At 42.5% G+C, this 20377-nt stretch overlaps 1 protein-coding gene and 2 pseudogenes across 3 annotated transcripts; all 3 read left to right on the top strand.

Moving 5' to 3' along the window:
- The first annotated feature begins 776 nt into the window (after nt 1–776).
- On the top strand, nt 777–2173 carry LOC103703140 (NDR1/HIN1-like protein 1 pseudogene; annotated as a pseudogene). The gene has a single exon (XR_015972747.2). The product of XR_015972747.2 is annotated as an NDR1/HIN1-like protein 1 pseudogene (transcript).
- A 5207-nt stretch (nt 2174–7380) lies between these two features.
- Nucleotides 7381–8481, top strand: LOC103699391 (NDR1/HIN1-like protein 1 pseudogene; annotated as a pseudogene). Its single transcript, XR_015972674.2, has one exon. The product of XR_015972674.2 is annotated as an NDR1/HIN1-like protein 1 pseudogene (transcript).
- Nucleotides 8482–10033: 1552 nt separating this feature from the next.
- Nucleotides 10034–11269, top strand: LOC103703139 (NDR1/HIN1-like protein 10). Its single transcript, XM_008785882.6, has one exon. The coding sequence runs from the start codon at nt 10434–10436 to the stop codon at nt 11016–11018; it is 585 nt and encodes a 194-aa protein (XP_008784104.4). The 5' UTR covers nt 10034–10433; the 3' UTR covers nt 11019–11269.
- Nucleotides 11270–20377: the final 9108 nt, after the last annotated feature.

The raw sequence follows: 20377 nt of genomic DNA on the forward strand, positions 1-20377 counted from the left end.
TAAGATCCTCTGCAACCTGCCTCCGTTCTCCTTGGATATATATCCTCACGTTTGATGATCTGCATGCAGTAAATTAAATAACTTTTAAAGCCGTCGTCATGATCAGTCGGGACTCGGGAACTAATACTAGGGACGAATTCGTGGCGGCTTCGGAAGCCCTCCCTGGTCGGCGTGTGATCCGGGTCTTGGTGGAGCCTGATTCGACGTCGCTGCCGTCCATTCGCTCACGACGGGCAGACCATCAATCGCTATCGACGGTCCCGAAAGAGACTCCAGACCAAATCTTTTGGTGCCTCTCTTTGATCTACCTGAGGAAAGATCCAATGGCTGCCATCAACAGACCCGCTCGTTCTCTTTCCAAGATACCGTTCTGACTTGTTGACCTTAACGTTCCGTACAATTAACTTTGAAACAAGTCACCGTTGGTGGTAAATAAATAAATAAAGAAAAGACTTAGTGGCCATACTGGTGTTTCTCATTCTTTCGTCGTATTATATTTTGGGAGTATGGTTGTATCTTTCGCGCGAAAGAAGAATCCACCTTCCGTCGCGCGAATCCACCGTTGGATCACCCCCCGACATATCTAAAAGCGCTCCAAAATTCGTGCCTGCACAACTCTCAAAGCAACCCAACTGTGGATTCGAAGGTGAGCCCTTCATTCCCGCGAAAGAAGGACTTAATGCCTTCCCTTAAAGCCCCCCATCTCCACAAACACGTCATCCGGTTCCAAAAATATAGTTTATATATCCTGGTCCATCACCTGGTCCACCTGCACCCTCTTTCTAAGGGAATCATGTTGCTCGATCAAGAGAAGGCATGCGCATAGTGGGAAGCAGGACACCATTATAAATACACACATACCATATGGTTTCTATGGACCAAGGAATCATCTTTGTCATCCCATCTCATCCCCTGTATTAATTTCTCTTGCATCTCTCCCACGCCGACGAGCTCGAACAGCAGCATGTCGTGCAAGAGCAGCGACTGCGGCCACCACCACCACAGCTGGTGCAGCTCGTGCAGCTCGTGCATGTGGTGGTGCAAGGGGGACGACTGCCACCACCACAGTTGCTGCGACGACGGGAGCGAGTGCTGCGACAACGTCTGCGGCATCATCTTCTGCTGGATCCTGGCCTTCATCATACTGATCCTCTTCATCATCCTCATCATCTGGCTCGTCCTCCGACCCACCAAGCCCAAGTTCTACCTCCAGGACGCCACGATCGTCTCCTTCAACGTCTCCTCCCCGGAGAACCTCGTCTCCGCCACCCTCCAGGTAACCATCTCCACCCGCAACCCCAACGACCGCATCGGCATCTACTACGACCGCGTCGACGTCTTCGCCTCCTACAAGTACCAGCAGATCACCCCCGCCACCGCCGTCCCTCCATTCTACCAGGGCCACAACGACATCGACCTCTGGTCCCCGTTCCTCTGCGGCGTCAACGTCCCGGTGGCGCCCTACCTCGCCGAGGCTATCGCCCAGGACCAGTCCTCCGGCGTCCTCCTCCTCCACGTCAAGATCGACGGCCGGCTCCGGTGGAAGGTGGGCACGTGGACCTCCGGCCACTACCACCTCTTCGTCACCTGCCCGGCATTTCTTTCTTTCGAGCTCGGGAAGGGCGACGGCGACCCCTCGGCCATCAAGTTCCAGCAGATCTCCACCTGCACTGTCGACGTCTGATAATATCTATCTTCGACGCCGGCCGGGCCCTTCTCTCATTTCTGAAACAGTGGAACTGCCGGAGTTAAATGAAGAGAGAGGAGGGTAAGATTTCCATCACTTGTATTCATGTAATTGCCAGTTAATTGTGAATTATGCAGTCAACCTTTGTAAAAGTAGTTCATCAAGGTCTACGCCCTAGGTAGCGATTAGGGAACACCCCATATGTGGGTCCCAGTTCGCTTTTGGACTTTGTTATGATTTCCTGGATGTATTCTTGCTTCAATAAGAAAGGGCGGAAACTACGTGCTTCCTCCATTTTCCGTCGAAAAAAAAAATATCCCGGACCCGCATGCAACATCCCCAGTGTAATTGCTATGGTTCTGGTTGTATATCCAAAAATAAAATAAAATAAATAAAATGTATAGAGAAATTAAAAGATAGGGATAGAAAAGATCGATGCATTTCAGATGCAATACAAATAAAATTTATTTTTTTATATTTATTTTATTTTTTCACTCTTACGTTACTTTCTGAGATCTGTTGAGGTGATGTGCGCAGCAAACAAACGATTCACTGTCAATAGTTGGATAGCGTGATGGCTACTTCAAAGTCGATCTATTGGGATGGATGAGAAAAAAAAAGAAGCTCGGAGTTCTTTGATATATATGTGAGATAAGGATGTAATAGTTGACATCATGAAAGAAGATCAATCATGCATTCTTAAATGCTAAAGATGTGACCGGAACCAATTGCTACACTTCTTTTACAGCGACTAATTTGGATGGGCCCTCAACTAAAAATTGAGTGCAAATAATCCACATTATAATAGGGCAACTTCCACAACCCAAACGTGTGCTAGTGCTACCTATTTTCTCCAATAAGGGAGGTTGGTTTAAAATGTAAACAGATTCCCTTCCAAATTCTTTTGGGCCTATCAAAACTTACTATGTTCTAAAGCTATATGAACTCGGAACAACTTGGACATAAAAATTGCTTTGCCCTAAGAGAGTTTTGGCCCATTTCCCAAACTAATGCGAATAAGTTCGGCCAGCTCTGCCTTGCCCTTACTATTGCAGTGCCAATGAATGCTGATACCTAGATAGAAACTCTTGAAAACAAGATAACGAAACATATAAAAGACGCATCTTTTTGAAATGGAATTGCGTCAGAAAGGTGAGGGGCTAAGATTATGCGCATCCAGCTACCGGTCATGTCAACCAATAACGACTGAAAAATGTTTACAAGAAAAGAGAGGACCCAAAGGAAGAGTTATCCTTAGTGATAAGTGTCGGTGTGGCCTCTCCTCATGTGGTTCCCACCTCATTTAAAATTTAAAAAAAATAATAGTAGTTTAAAACCGTGGGGTAAGGTAACGCGTCTCCAGAAAATGGAGAAGAAAAAAAAAATAATGACCGATAGTTGATTTTATTTAGATTTGACTGAAATTTAAGTATGTTATTTTCGACATTGAAAGCTACAAATATTTGGATTTTTAAAAAGTCTTCGCTATTAATTATTTCAAGCATCAATATTTCTATTTTGCTGTTTATTATTGAAACCATCTTATTGGTGATGAATATCCTTTTTGTAAAAGCCAAAATTAAATTTTGTTGTTGTTTGCAGTCTCTAGTTGAACTAAAAAGATCTATTGTAATTCTATTATTTTAAATAGTGGAAGTATCTGATTAGACTAGATTCCATAGTTTTTTTTTCACATCGAAGAATTTTTTACATTAAAAAATTATGTTGCCTCTTGTATATGGATTGCTTTATTATTGCTTAGTAAGTAATATCTTATTTAATTATATAAAAAAATTATGGCATACTTATTTTTTTATTATATTTTTTAATAATTAGTATGAAGTATGACCCGTGGTTGACATCATGAAAGACACGAAAGAAGATTAATCATGGATGCTTAGGTGCTAAAGATGTGACGGAACCCGATTGCTACACTTCTTTTACAGCGACTAATTTGGATGGACCTTCTAAGGCTATCTGGGTTCAACTTAAAAATTGAGTGCAAATAATCCACAATATTATAATAGGACAATTTTCACAACCCAAACCTGTGGTACCTATTTTCTCCAAAAGGGAGGTTGGTTTAAAATGTTAAGAGATTCCCTACCGAATTCTTTTGGGCCTATCAAAACTTACAATGTGCTCGAGCTATATGAGCTTGGAACAACTTGGACATAAAACTTGCTTTGCCCTAAGAGATTTTTGGCCTATTTCCCAAACTAATGCGAATAAGTTTGGCCAGCTCTGTCTTGCCCTCACTATTGCAGTGCCAATGAGGGCTGATACCTTGATAAGAACTCTTGAGACTAAGATAAACGAAACATATAAAAGATGTGTATCTTTTTGAAATGGAATTGCATCAGAAAGGTGAGGGGCTAAGAGTATACGCATCCAGCTACCGGCCATGTCAACCAATAACGGCACTGCCTAGTTTGGAGGTGAGGTAATCGTTGAAAACCGGAAGTCCATGAAAACGGTGAAGAAAAAAAAAATAGAGGAGAAGAGGAGGAAAAGGTTACACTTTGCTGGATGAACGGATAATTAATTTTATTCGCTGAAATTTAAGTATGTTTTCTTTAGCATTGAAAGCTATAGATTAAATGATTTGGATTTTTAAAAATTCTTCTCTATTGATTATTTCAAGCATCAACACTTGGTGAAATCAATCATCTATTTTATTGTTTATTATTGAAATTCGTCTTATTAGTGACGATTGTTCTTATTGTGGAAGCCAAGATTAAATCTTGTTGATGTTTATGCAGCCTCTAGTTGAGCTAGAGAGGATTCATTGCAATTCAATTATCATAATAGTAAAAGTTTTTGGTAGTTTTTTTCTTCACATCGAAGAATTTTTTACGTTAAAAATTGTATTGCCTGGATTGCTTAATTATTTTGCATGTTAATTTCTTGAATAAATTATAGAGATTATTATTGCTAGGTAAGTGATATTTTATTTAATTATACACAGAAAGAAAAAAGTTTGCGGCATTATTATTTTTTGATTATATTTTTCCAACAATTAGTAAGAGGCTAGGCAAGTTTGGAGACTCAAAAGTGAGTCAGAAATGGATCCAAACAAACCTTGTTTCTTATTTTATTTTATTTTATTTTTTTTGCGAAAGCCTCGCCAATGCCCCTCGATGTGTAAATTTTAAGGTTTTTATTGCGTACATGTTTTCTTTATGCATCTTTCCCAAACTTTCTTATTGAATTGAGTCTTTGAACTGTGTTGCAAAGACTAGCATGGTGGTTTATTTGATTGCTAGATATTTTATAATCAAGCAAGCAAGTTGGCTGGCCCATGCCGGCTTCGTCGCGCCCTCCAGCTGGAATCTGGATGCTTGCAGCCTTAGAACTCTCACTCAAGCATTTTGACCAACTTATCTCCAAATGAGTGTCATGGTCAACAACAGATGCCAAACTCTTTACTCAATCGTGCTGTTGCTGCTAATTCGAGATCCAGTTGAATCATTCGTCATTCATTTATTAGTGAACAGTGGGTGCGTAAATAAACAAAGTAGAGAATATAATGCAGTGAGTCCATCATCCGTTCATCCTTCTTTGATTGATGATTAATTCGTGGATGGTGCTGATTGAGTTGGATCGGATCCCCTGTAACCTGCCTTCGTTCTCTTTAAATAATCTGCATGCAGTAAAACAACTTTTAAAGCCGTCGTCATGAGTCGGGACCCGGTCTTGTCGGAGCCTGATGCGACGTCGCTGCCGTCCATCTGCTCACGACAGGCAGACCATCGATCGCTAATCGACGGTCCCGAAAGAGACTCCGGACCCAATCTCTCTTAGATCTACCGCAGTCTATCCACGAAAGATCCGATGGCTGCGATCAAAAGACCCGATCGTTCGCACGTGGGCCCGACAAAGCGTCACGTGGCAGATCCGAGACACCGTTCTGACTTGTTGACCTCAACATTCCGTATAATTAGCTTTGAAACTAGCCACCGTTGGTGGTAAATAAATAAAGAAAGAAAAGACTTCGTCGCCATCCCCGAAACAGCTCTCTCTTTCCATACTGGTGTTTCTTCTTCTTACGTAGTATTATATTTTGGGAGCAGGGTTGTATCTTTCGCGCGAAAGAAGAATTCACCTTCCTTCGCGCGAATCCACCGTTGGATCACCCACCAACAGATCTAAAAGCACTCCGAAATTCGTGGCTCGTCCTCCTGCACAACCCTCAAAGCAACCCAACTGTAGATTCGTGGCCTCGTGGGAAGAAAGATAAGTCCTTCTTTCCCACGAAAGGACTCAAAGCCCCTCAGCTCCATAAACACGTCATCCTGTTCTAAAATAGTTTAGGGAAAATTAATTCCCCACCCTTGACTAGGTTCACAGCAACCAATTCAGCACATTTTTAACTATTTTTTATGAGATGAAAATACCCCTCCCTCATAAGTGCCCGAAACTCACTTTTTTTCTTCCCCCATAATGCCTTTCTATCCCCCGCCGGGGCCGACGACCGTTCCCCCGCCTCGGTGCCCTCCAGTCTGTCGCTGCACTCCTAATTTTCCTCCTCCTCGCCGCCGCCACCCTCCTCCTCCTGCACCCCCTCACTCCCGACCTCCTCTTCCTCCTCGCTTCCTTCACCTTTGCCTTCCTCTCCGCAGCCTCTGCCCACTCGGCGACCGCCAACCAGACCTTCGACCTTCAGGCCAAGTGCGACTCCCTCTCCGCCATTGTCTCTGCCGCGGCCTTCCTTGCCTTCGCCCTATACCCACGCTTCTTCCCCACCATCACCTCTCACGAGAGGATCCAGAGGAGAAAGGATCTCGGCCGCACTCCACCGGCCACGTCGCCGAGTCACCGCCAGCCTCGGCACTCTTCCAGCATCGACGCCTTGCAGGAGGAGAAAATAGAAGAAAGAAGAAAAAAATAAAAGAAGAATAAATAAATAAATGCATAAATATATATATATATATGATTGACCAAATAAATAAATAAATAAGATAATAAATAAAAAAAAATAACAACCCAGCACTCTTTCGGTGCCGCTAGCTTCGCAGGAGGAGAAGAAAGAAGGGAGGAGAAGAAAAAAAGGAAGAAGAAGAGCTTGAGAGAGAAGAGAAGCAAAAAGAAAAGAAAAAGAAAAGAAAGAAAAGAAAAGAAAAAAAATAAACAAAAAGGAAGTTAACTCATCATTACAATTAAGTTAGTAAGCTTGAACACAATTAACTCACCATTGCAATTAGATTAATAAGCTTGGTACACATGTAATATAGTATGACACATATTTAAGTAAACGTGGCACAGAGTTAATCAATGTTTGAACACTTAATCTAGTCTGGCATATAATTAAATCTTCTCGGTACACAATTAAGTAAGCTTGAAATATACTTAATTTAGCCTGTCACACAGTTAAATTATTTTAAAAATACAATTAAGTTTTCTCTGCATATATTTAAATATTCTCTGTACACAGTTAATCAATGTTTGAACACTCAATCCGGCCTAGCACATAGTTAAATCGTCTTGAAAATATAGTTAAGCCTTCTCTACACATATTTAAATTTTCTATAGGAATTACTCTCAGGGACGGAGGCATCTTCGATATTTTTTTTTAAAAAAAAAGCTTTCATCGAAAATTGAACTTACTGTAATTATTGGACTGGTTGTTATGAGACTAGTCAACAGGGATAGGGATACGTAGTTTATATACTCTACCAGCTCACCTGGTCCACCACCCTCTTTCTGAGGAATCAAGTTGCTCGATCATGAGAAGGCATGTGCATAGTGGGAAGCAGAACACCATTATAAATGCACATATACCATATGGTTTCTATGGACCAAGGAATCATCTTTGTCATCCCATCTCATCCCCTGTATTAATTTCTCTTGCATCTCTCCCACGCCCACGAGCTCAAACAGCAGCATGACGTGCAAGAGCAGCGCCTGCGGCCACCACCGCGGCTGGCGCAAGTGGTGCATGTGGTGGAAGGGGGACGACTGCGGCCACGACTGCGGGTGCGAGGAGAGCCACCGCTGGCGCATTTTCTTCGCCTGGTTCCTGGCCTTGAACATACTGATCGTCTTGATCATCTTCGTCATCTGGCTCGCCCTCCGACCCACCAAGCCCAAGTTCAACCTCCAGAACGCCACGATCTTCTCCTTCAACGTCTCCTCCCCGGGCAACCTCGTCTCCACCACCCTCCAGGTAACCTTCTCCACCCGCAACCCCAACCGCATCGGCATCTACTACGACCAAGTCGACGTCTTCGCCTCCTACAAGTACGAGCAGATCACCCCCGCCACCGCCGTCCCTCCATTCTACCAGGGCCACAACGACGTCGACCTCTGGTCCCCGTTCCTCTGCGGCGTCACTGTCCCGGTGGCGCCCTACCTCGCCGAGGCTCTCGCCCAGGACCAGTCCTCCGGCCTCCTCCTCCTCCACGTCAAGATCGACGGCCGGATCCGGTGGAAGGTGGGCTCGTGGACCTCCGGCCGCCGCCACCTCTTCGTCACCTGCCCGGCTGTTCTTTCTTTCCAGTCCGGGAAGGGCGACAGCGACCAGCCGGCCATCAAGTTCCAGCAGATCTCCACCTGCACCGTGGACGTCTGATAATATCTATCTTCGACGCCGGCGAGCGGTCCCGGCCGGGCCCTTCTCTCATTTCTGAAACAGTGGAATTGCCGGGGTTAAATGATGAGATCGAAGGGAGGGTAAGATAAGAAAGTTACTTGTGAATTATGCAGTCAACCTTTGTAAAAGTAGTTCATCAAGGTCTACGGCGTAGGTGGCGATTAGGGAACACCCCATATGTGGGTCCCAGTTCTCTTTTGGACTTTTGCTGTGATTTCCTGGATGCATTCTTATTTCAATAAGAAAGGGGGGAAACTACTTGCTTCCTTCATTTTCCCTCAAAAAAAAAAAAAATCTCCCGGACCCGCATGCATCATCCCCAGTGTAATTGACATGTTTCAGGTTGTATATCTTTGGCGCAAACAAATGATTCACTGTGAAAAGGAAGAAGAAGAAGAAGCTAGGAGTTGTTTGAGATATGTGTGAGATATAATATAGTGGTTGACGCCATGAAAGAAGATCAATCATACATGCTTAAGTGATAAGGATGTGACGGAACCCGGTTGCTACAATTTCTTTTACAGCGGCTAATTTGGATGGACCTTCTAAAGCTATCCGGGTTCAACTTAAAAATTGAGTGCAAATAATCCACAATATTATAATAGGACAATTTTCACAAGCCAACCCGTGCCACCTATTTTCTCCAAAAGGGAGGTTGGTTTAAAATGTAAAGAGATTCCCTGCCGAATTCTTTTGGGCCCATCAAAACTTACCGTGTGCTCAAGCTATATGAGCTTGCAACAACTTGGACATAAAAAATGCTTTACCCTAAGAGAGTTTTTGTCTATTTCCCAAACTAATGCGAATAGGTTCGGCCAGCTCTGTCTTGTCCTTTCTATTGCAGTGCCAATGAGGTCTGATTGATCCTAGCTAACAGCTCTTGAGACCAAGATTACGAAACACATAAAAGACGCGTATCTTTTTGAAATGGAGATGCCTCAGAAAGGTGAGGGGCGAAGAGTATACGCATCCAGCTACCGGCCATGTCGACCAATAACGGCTGAAAAGTGTATACGAGAAAAGAGAGGAGGGCCATGTCGCCGCACACCTGGATGCACTGTATTTAGGGCCGAGCTTCGGACAGTCTGGGAGAGGATTTCCTACGCGAGGCAGGTACTAGAAGAAGAGCGGGTGTACCTTGAGGAAGATTCTTCTATGGTGATCGACTGGATACGGAGAGTGGACAGGTATGGTGATGAGCATCCTCTCATCCATGAGTCTCATATATTGCTTCAAGGGCTGAGACATTGTCAAATAGCTCATGTGTTCAGGAAGGCGAATAGATCAGCTGACTGAGTTGCCTCCTTTTTTGCCCGTCATTTCGGAGAGTTTGTATGGACATCGGTAGGGGATATTCCTCAACTTCTATATTTTTTGCTTTCTTTTGATTTGGCAGGAAGTACTCAAGTTAGAGCTATATGAATTATCGTTTTCATCTATAAAAAAAAGAAAAGAGAAAAGAGAGGAGGGAAAAGAAGAGTGAGCCTTAGTGATTAGTAACTTATCACGAGACTAGGCAAGTTTGGGGACTCAAAGCGAATCAGAAATGGATCCAACCAAGCCATTGCGCCATTCGGACCCGAACTCACTCTTTTTGCCCTTTCCTTGTTTCTTATTTTATTTTATTTTATTTTTTGTGAAAACCTTGCCAATCCCTCTCGATGCACACCTAGTCAAGTTTTTCCTATATGTTGACAAGATCAAACATTGAGCCGTGTCTCTACTTAACGCGTTAACCACGCGTTCTGGCCCACTTCCACAGCAAAGCTTCGAACTTGATTCGAAGCTTCTCCACTCTTCACCCTCCCCTTCCTCTAAACCTCTCTCCATAGACAAAGCACCTTAGCTCCCTCTCCCTCCCAAACCCCCTCTCTCACTCTCTCTCTCTCTCTCTGTGTGTCTCCTCTTCTCCACTCCTCACCCTCACCTTTCTCTAAACCTCTTTCTATAGACAGACCACCTTAGCTCTCTCTCCCTCCCAAACCCAACCTCTCTCTCTCTCTCTCTCTCTGTCTCCTCTTCTCCACTGCTCACCCTCCCCTTTCTCAAAACCTTTCTCTATAGACAGACCACCTTAGCTCCCCCTCTCTCTCTCTCTCCCCCCTTCCCCACCCCTACCCTTCTCCTAAAAAGAAGAAAACACCACCCAACTAAATGGCTTATAACAACCGAGAAAGCTCGAGAAGTGGGTTGGGCTGCCTCTGTAACGCCCTCTTCAAACTCATCATATTTGGCGGCCTCTCCGTCTTCTCCTTCTGGCTGATATTCCGCCCTCATAGGTTCAAGGCCTACGTCAACACCGCCTCTCTCGCCCGCTTTGAGCTCGCCGACGCCAACTCCACCCTACAATACAACCTCTCCCTCGACCTCGCCATTCGCAACCCCAACCGGAGAATCGGCATCTACTACGACCGCATCGAGGCCACCGCCTTGTACGATGGATCGCAGCTGAGCTCCACCACACTTCCCACCTTCTACCAGCATCCCAAGAACACCACCGTGCTGCACCCGGCCTTCGATGGGCGGTCGCCGGCCCTTGGAACGGCGGCCACCACCTTTAAGAGGGAGAAGGGCGAGGGATTCTTCTACATGGAGGTAAAGGCCTCCGCTAAGATCAGGTTGAAGGTTTGGTTCATCAAGACCCGGCATTTCAAGCCCCGGATTGCGTGCACGGTGAAGATTCCGGCGCCGGCGAGCTCCATCCCGTTTGAGAGCACGAAGTGCCATGTGGACTACTGATAACCCTGCCATGGTGGATTCTTTTCGCCCCTTTCATGCGGAAAACCTCGATTGATTCCTTCATTGTTATCGTTAATTAAAAGCGTCGGTTTTTGTTTTATAGTCTCAATGCGGTTTTCCCGGAAGCAGCCATGTGATGGCGTGTGTGAAATGATAAGCTGATTGATGAGTTGTTTAATGTTCTTGTGGCTTCCCACTTTCTTAACAACCATCTTGATGTAATAAATATTGACCAAGTAAGTCGTCTCTGATGCAGAGCTTCAAGGGAAACAAAAGTCTTGGGAAGGCTTCTCACCACCACTCAAAACTCTCAAGGGCAATTTGGCATCTCACCAATCAGGAAGAGTCTCACTTCGAATGGCCAACTTTGGGATTCAACTTTCTCTGCCTTTCTTATTAATCAATCTCACCTTTATAAGATAGGAGATTAGAGAAACAAGTAAATTTAAATGAACATAACAAACTACCAGCTGTAACCCAGCTTCCTATCTGTTCTTAAAATCTGCAGAAAATTAAGTAGAACTCAAATTTAATACGTGGACCAAGTCTTTAGGGTAAAGAACCAGGTCAATAGGCAGAGAATCTTTGGCTGCAACGACTAGGATCCCATCAGTCTCATTGACTTGGTTTTAGTTCATGTGGCTGAAGGAGGAGAGTAACTTGGTGACGGCACTTAGGGCAAGGGCTAGGCAATTAAAGACTGCCACGTTGCCATGTCATTGTTAAATAAAGCCTGCTCGTGGGAGATCGAAGTCTCTCTTGTCCACACGGCAGCTTGGAGAAGACAAATCTAACCCAGCTAGGGTGCGTCGGCTGGTTGGATACTGTCTCTTGTCCACAAAAAATCGAACTCGTTGATTGCCCCATCCAAATTTTTTCCTTCCATTTTTGCCTTTTATAGTGCGCAAGTTGTGGATGAATTTTACTCGTTCGGTATTCAAATTTGATTTTTAACACCTAAATTGTCGGTCGGTTGTGGTGTGCAGCATCTTGGATGATGAAAAATTTAGTAGATTCTAGTATGAAATCTGGTTGAGAATATGTACAGAACTTGTTTAAAATTTTTAATTTTTTCATTTTTACTTCAACAGCTGATCATGTTGCTGGTGCTCCAAAGGCATTTAGATTAGTTAAAATAGGAACATCAATAAGGAGCAGCTTCAGAAACATTATATTTGCGATATTGGTTTTAAAAAAATTGCAAATATTTTTTTAATTGAACCTTTTGACAGATTTTTAGATTTTAGGGGCTGGTTATATTAGGTGTTGAAGACTTTCTTTAACAATCTAGGAATTGATTCCATGAAAGATGGAATCAATAAATGGAAAACTACTGATATTTTATCTTTGTGAGATCATCAATTTTGTACCAAAGGTATATTTTGAGTATACCGAATCAGTATGGCCATCCTTTCTCTGGCACAGCAGCGTAGTCTCGATGGATTACCGAAATACAATAAAGGATGATTATTTATAAGTTCTTAGAAGACGGTCTTTAAGTACTCAAAGGTTAGAAGTATAGGATATCCTAAATATTCTTTCAAATACTTGTAAATCTTACACCTGGTGCATCGTGAAACCCCATGGGAGCTCTGGTGCATGCAGCATTTGTCTCCCTTAAAATCTGAGAAGTCTCTTTCGTATTGAGCCTGGGGCCTGGGCCCGGGGCCAGCGACCTCACTGAGCCGGGCCTGGGCCCAATGTGCGTGGCCCAGGCCTTTAGCTATATGACGGGCCAGACCTGGATCGAGCTAAGCCCATTAGGAGCCAATTGGACATCATGAGGACAGGCGCTGAGTGCTGCTTTCATGCGTAGGGTAATGTCTAAAATCCTTTATAATAGTGCCTGCACTTGCTAGATTTAGAATGGCTAAAATACTTTATCAGACCTCGTCGTAAATTAGATGGATAAAATCCTATATAAACTTTGTTCTGCCTTTGTGTCTAGGTACTTGCATTATTTTCTCCTGTACGTGTAGATTTTGATGGGCTTTTAATGTTAAAGACGGAATCCAACTCATTTGGTAGCTGGCTTTGAATGTTCAAATAAGATCTGTCCATTTCCCTAGTTTGAACCTTCATTCTTGAATCTAGTCCATTTGTTAGGTGTAGCCACTGTGTACCTATATATATGTTGAAGCAGAATAACAATTAATAGCTGCTATAGTTAGCATTGGGTTGCAAGATTGTGCATCAGAAACCGCACTCGCTCTGCCGTCGTGATCGTGAGCCCTAGAATACAAGATTGTTTTAGCTTCAAATAATCTCAAGGGCTTGTTCGCCTGATTTTCGATTATTAGCATTTGCAGAAGCAAGCATGTGGTGAGTGTGGTTGGGTGATACATCTTGCCCAATGAAAGCCTTATAGAAGGGGCAGTCTTAGTTGCACTGCTACCCAGTGCAAATGTGCAGGTTGAGATTCGTTCTCAAGGTGGTTGATGGATGGAGATTCGTGCGGACATATCTCATCTCACCAGTCCTTGGCAAATGGGTCACCTTGCCGTGCTCCTAATTGTTTTAGTTCCATTCCGGCAATAGAAACGCCGTTTACTAATTGCTACAACCTTCGATCGGATGTTATAATCCAGCTCCCATCATTTCATATCGATTGTTGACAAAAGATGGGCGGAAACAATACCAAGAACAAGAATTGCCCACCGTCACCCTACGTGAAGCTGGCCATGTTAATTAGGAGATTGCAATTAGAGGTTCCACATATCCTACTATTTAATGTAGATAAAGTTAAAGCCACAAACAATGGGAAAGGACCCCATAAAAAATAGGGTCCCCCTACAGTGGCCGTTGCCCCGGGATGGCTTCCTTCTCTTACTTCCTGAACGCTTGGTTCTCACAGTGCCCTGGATATCTCTTTCTCACAAACTGAACAAACCATTCACCACCCAAGAGCTTTTGCAGCTCAGGGAGCGAGGTGCTAATTGCCAACAGCTCAATCATCCCCATATGATGCAAAAAGCCATCCCCTCCTCCCATAAAACGCTCTCGTAAGACAACGACTCATCATACACCAAAAGCATCATCATTCTCATTCTTCATGCCGTGCATGTCTCTACTACCTCTCCTCATCCTTTTTGACCAGTCCTGCTCCACCTCCTGTGGAACTTGAGCTTAAAGAAAGAACAAAGACTAGAAAAGAAAGAGAGCAGCCCATGGATTGGCGCCTCAGGCCGTCTCCCTAGAACTGAAGGATCACATAAAGACAAAGTAGGATCCATCACCTCGGATCCCCCGATGATCGCTTTCAAATGATGAAATGGACGCAGAGACGTGGATGTGCGGACCGGATAGACTGCCAACAACCAGTGCGGATCGTAGGGCTTCCCGATCCGAGAATTCGCTTACTTCCATGCAAGCGGTCTCAGTCTCACATGAAAGGAGGGTTGGGGGAGGAGAAAAGGAAAAGGGCGGGATGGCGACCCTTAGTAAAAGAGACCAATGCAAGCTTACCTTTCTTAAAGTCTGCAAAAGCTTGGAGGTGTGGAAACTTTGTCTCCAAGCCTCCTATTATCTTTTGTAGATGCCGCTGGCCTCTCCTTTGTTGTGGGGTTTTGAGGTAAAAGATGGTTTGGCAGCTTGTCTTGTTATAGACTGAGTTACGAATTAAGGGATCAGAGATGCAAGTTAAACTTTGCTAGGTAGTGAACAAATAGACTTTATGCGTATGATTCCAAAGCTGTAAGATTTCTAGTTTTTGAAGAGCATAACGTATCATTGATTTGTCTTCGAACAGCTTATGAGCAGTCTTATTGAGGACGTACGCTTGCCACGTGCCAAACCTCAAGATTAGGTACGTTGGTATATGAAGGCGTTTAAGTTATTCCCTAGTGGTCATGGTGGATCAGAGGCTCGCCAAAAGCATATTAATCATCCTAGTCATTTCTTGCCTTGTCAAGTGCTAAATCCGGTGAAAGGTTTCATCAGATGTGCCATCAGATATTTTTTATCTTTTCCTTTTTGACGTAGTGTCGTGAAGTTTGTCTATCACATCATTTGTCATGCAAGCTTTTATGTATTCTAATTCCTTTTATCTCACTATGCTTACTAGCTCCTATGTATGGTGGTGAATCTGGGCTCGTGACATTGGAGCATATCATTATCTGGTATAAGAACAGTTGCTTCTTTGATAAAGTGGATGACACTGCCAAGAGTAATAATAAATTCTAGGTAAACATTCAATCAAGTGTTCAGTCATGCATGCCTACATGTATACATATATATACCTGCCCGCAATTAACGCATATACTGACATTTAATTTATAGCTTCTCTTGCTGGTGGGACCCTATATTGTGGTGCTAGTTCCCGACCCACAAACACACTTGTTGAAGTGCTTCAACAGACATCAATCCAAATTGGATTCCTTAATTACCAGGTTTATAATGCGCAGAGCTGCTATCGTTGTTAAAGATATTTGCCTTGAGGTCCAAAAAAGCGTAAAGGAAGAAAGACAAGTACCAACAAGGAGCTCCGTTATCTCCAAAAGACACTGAATCCTTGTAGAGAGATATATGATTTAAGCTCAAAAGCGCCGAGTATCCTCGCTTCTAAGTTCAGTAAGTTTGGGAGGGAGATGCTTTGAAGGAAAGAAATGTTCATGGTCAAGTCCGTTGGTTCTTGCAAAGTTGGGGAGTGTTGGTTTAATGCGTATGTTTCTCATCCAATGCCACTAATTAATCTTATAAGGTTTTTCTTCTTTACCTATCATTTTTCAAATACAACCATCGCTTTAGTGGCGTCTCTCTTTATATCAAGGGAAGAGCTCGAGGGCATGTCTTTCATGCTATCATGAAGGCCATTAAGAGAAAAGGCTAATTCTAGCCAATGGAAATATACAATCATTCCAATAGATCCTTTTATCAATCTAGGATGTACCCTAGATCTGGACTAGAGTAAGTGCCAAAGAGGGTGGTATCATCCAATTAGTTTACTCCATCCAGAGCACATGAATCTTTTTCTCTCAACATAGGTCCCCTCGTCAACTTAGTGCACTTCAGAAAGGCTCCCGCATGCTAACCTGGCAAGTATGAACATGTCCAAAACCTAGAAAACCAAAGAAGTTTTTGCTAGAAATGAGTGGCATATGCTTGTTTATGGTACAACAATTCATCAAAGAAGACAATCTAGAATGACTGATTCTTAGTTTATTTTGTACTAATGGCTCCAATTGAAAGCTTTTGTTAAACAAACAAAGATTAACCTTATAGCACTACAAGCCCTCCCATTAATTGAGGCCTACTGAGGCATCTAGCACGTACCATAAAATAATTTTAGAAAACGAGTTACGGATGGTGTTGACGGAGGCATCTAACAATGTGGACCTAATGAGTTGGAGCATTTAGGAAAAGATTAATGTTAATTCAATTACGAAAAGCATAGTCCAATGCATGTTTGAATGCATGGACTAAGCTGCGAGGTTCCAATCAAAGGAAACTTATCATAACAAGAATCTAATCTGAGCTGGAAACTCAGACACATGGGCCACTCTGAAAGCAAGACTCACAGATAGGACCTAATATGATAATGACTCAGTATGATTGCTGCCTAATTTGGCTATAAAGATGCAAGTCTGACGTATGTTAGTCTTATCTGCATATATATGGAACTCGCTGTTTCAATTAGTAAGTCAAATTCAATTTGATGCTTGGTTTCAGTAAATTCCACAAAGATTCTAGGGTGAACACTAGAAAATCTGATTTGGTGTGAACTATATCTAGTTTTTGCAGACTGCTGGGCTTACTAATAGAAGTATTGCCATTAAAGTAGAGATCCTTTATCTGAGTCAATGTAAGGATGGGGTGTAACATAGAGAATAAAAGATTACAGGCTACCTTTTAATGAGCTTTTGAACCTTGCTTCATCCAAGGGGCTGCTTTCAGCTTACCAATGACGCAAAACAAAGCTTCTTGGTGCATTGGTGGACTAGAAAATTCCTTTGTTTTGTGGAAAGTGTAAAGATAACCATGCACTATAGGAACTAGACTCCTCTAACGTTGACATGTTTATAGTGTTTGCTATTAGTAATATTCTATTCCTGTGGAGGCCTTTGGCTGGCCTATTCTTTCATTCAATCCTTTGATTTCCTCCATTAAGCTTCCAAACAGAAGTCTACTTTCCATGTGTACCCAAGATAAGAACAGATGTTCAGATACTGTCATTATGCACATTTCTAATGACATTTCTTATTTTTTGCATGCAGTATTATTTTTTTTTCACTATATTCTAGTGTAGATGCCGCGACCTTTCAATAAGTATTTTTTAAATTAGAAAAATGCCATTATAAATTTTTATTCTACATCATATAACTTGAAGTGCCTGCAGGAAGCTGCTAGCATAGCTAAGGAGAATCTACATAACTTCAAAAATTTATATAATTGTAACAACGCAGGACCTCACCCAAAATGGCTAGCCGGAAGGTATTATTTGGGTTCCTTAATCCTGTATAAGTACCCAAGATCTACCCAGCGAATAACCGATGTGGGACTAAACACACGCCCGCACGGGTCCTCACATACTCCCCCCGTTCAAGCCCTGATGTCATCGTCAGGTTAAGGGTTCATATCTATTCAAATCTAATCACAAACACCATGATTGGCCCATGGTCAGCCCCAATAGATCCGTGCTGTAGTGTCCCCTAGTTCACATAGATTATGGGCCGGGTCCGCTCTGGTACCATTTGTAACAACCCAAGACCTCACCCAAAATGGCTAGCCGGAAGGTATTATTTGGGTTCCTTGATCCTGTATAAGTACCCAAGATCTACCCAACGAATAACCGATGTGGGACTAAACACACGCTGCACGGGTCCTCACAATAATTAAAGAGAATTTGTCGTAAATAACTACCATAGCTAAACCACCTGGTATAGCTTTGTTTATTCCCATTTTCCTTGTGCTCCGACCAAATGCCACTTTCCTCTCTTCTCCCATTGGCTTCAAAGTTTTGTGCAAAACAACTTCGATGCAAATTTATTCAGTATAATAAATAAAATTCTAATTCTACAACATCTGTATATAAAACACAGCAAAACATAGCAATGCTGAATTATCGTTGATAAAAAAATAAACATTCAATTAATTCAGAGGGATGTTTGATTTTTAAAGCAGGAGATTGCTATCGAAAAAATGATCGAGATTGGGAAATATGTTCACCACTTGGTAATGGTAGAGAAGGTTGCAATTAAGTGGGCTGCAGCAGATCTAGGAATTTCCAAGTAGGTTCAGGCGGTAGCTTTTTCTAATTCGCTGAAGAAATATCTTTTGGTAACAGGAGACGAACTCTCTACACCTGAATGAAGGGGATGCCCCCTGCATCCATTGTAATGTATTGAGCTAAAAAAGGAGGAAAGTCCTCACGCCAGACTTGTAGAGCTTGATTAAAAGCTCGCTGAACGTGCTATAATCTGCCAATCCTCGTCTAGGGTATAAAATTCCTCATCCAAACTGTAAGAATTTTCTATAGTGGAAGTTCTTGACGATCCAAGCTCCAAATTGGTTGGGCATGTCTGAATCCAAGCCGAACGCAACACGATTTTGGACTCAAAGTAAACCTAGAAAGGAAATTTGCTATTAAGCTCACTTTGCAGCTCTAGATAACCATAATCATAACCATCCAGTCTTTTCTTAACTATTTGAAATCGGTTTTATGGATCCTCATTCAATCTGGTATTTTGTGATTGAATGTTGACATCAACCATCTGCTTTTTTTCATCTGGGCTTGGTATTAAGCCATGGCAATGTTTTCGCAGCACTAGATATACTTCTAAATTTTGGATGAACAAGAGATTGGTAAGACTAGACCGCTTTTGCTTGTACTGGACTAGAGTAGCATCCAAAAGTTTGGCTTTAGCCTGCAGTTGAGACAAATTGCTTGTCAAACCAAAGGGATAATGGGTTAGGTTTAAGTCCATTTCTGAGACCTACAACCAATCTGAATACGATTCGGCTTGCATTTCTAATAAAGAGCTATATCGTCATGATCTTACTTTCTTAAGCATTACGTGTAAATGAAACAAAGACTTCGAGACTTCATTTGTGAATAAACAATGCTATAATCAAAAATTTTGTGAACAAAATCCTAGAAAGTCTTTGAAGCTGTGTCACGTTTATGGCGGTCATTATCTGTCATAGTTGATGTTACTTTGACTGCAACCTACTTATAATCCTACCTTAAAATTCTTTGCACATATGCCAGTACATGAGCCAAAGAGAACTTGGCAATCTCATGAATTGGAAAATTGTCATTTTTGTGAACATGGGAATGGTTTGATCCTGCTCCAAGTCCTACATAGCGTCCCTCACCAATTAAAATGCAAGCATCAACTACGTGAGTTGGCATCGTTTCTTATCCTCCAAAAGAGAGAGAGAGAGAGAGAGAGAGAGAGAGAGAGAGAGAGAGAGAGAGAGAGAGAGAGAGTTGGCATCCTTTCTTGGTCCCCCACATAGAAAAGATCCAAAATATGGAGCCCAACAGTGGCATCTCTATTATTATCATGAACAAAAATTTTTAATCTTCTCTTTAATAGGTAATTAGAGCTTAGATTCGCAAACAGATTTTTTATAGAATTCCATAATTACCATGTAAGATCTGAATTATTGAGGGGCTATGTGAAAAAGCTCTTTTTTGAATGATCCAAACTATCGATCCATCATGTCTCATCGCATCTTTCTTTGGTCCTTTTTTTTTTCTGAGACTCAGACACCACAGGGAGAAGAATAACGAGATTCCCGAAAATTCCCCTTCACATCTACCAATTAAACAACTATTACTTTTCGCTGCTGCTCTCCCTGTTCCCATTTCTCGGGCTTGTGTGGTGCTGCCCACACTTTTTGAACTCCCTAATGCACCGGCCATCAGTCGATTCAGTTCGGCCATGCATCACTTTTTTAAGCCCCTTTTTAAATCAGAAAGTAGGCTCTGTGATGGCAATGACTCTTTGTAATTTTTATAGCTATCCTGTATATATTAAGTATAAATATTAAAAAAAATTAAAAATTTATAGAGAAGCTGCATAGTTGATTAATAATAATAATAATAGTAGTGGTAGTAATGATGATAGAACATCTCTCTCCTATTTCTTCTTTTATTGGCAGCTGCACTGTGAGACTCGTGCGGGCGTATGTTTAGTCCCACATCGATTATTCGCTGAGTATATCTTGAGTACTCATACAGGATAAATGAACTCAAATAATATCTTCTAACTAGCTATTTTGGATGAGGTTCATAAATAGTATTATAGCGGACCTGGCCCATAACCTATATGGGCTAGGAGACACTGCAACATGGATTCATTGAAGCTGACCACGGACTGATCGTGATACTTATGATTAGATTTGAATTGATTTGA

Source organism: Phoenix dactylifera, chromosome 13 (genome assembly GCF_051530095.1).
Source record: "Phoenix dactylifera cultivar Ajwa chromosome 13, Ajwa_hap1_PhDact_Kaust_v1.1, whole genome shotgun sequence".
In the NCBI taxonomy this organism is placed as follows: Eukaryota; Viridiplantae; Streptophyta; class Magnoliopsida; order Arecales; family Arecaceae; genus Phoenix; species Phoenix dactylifera.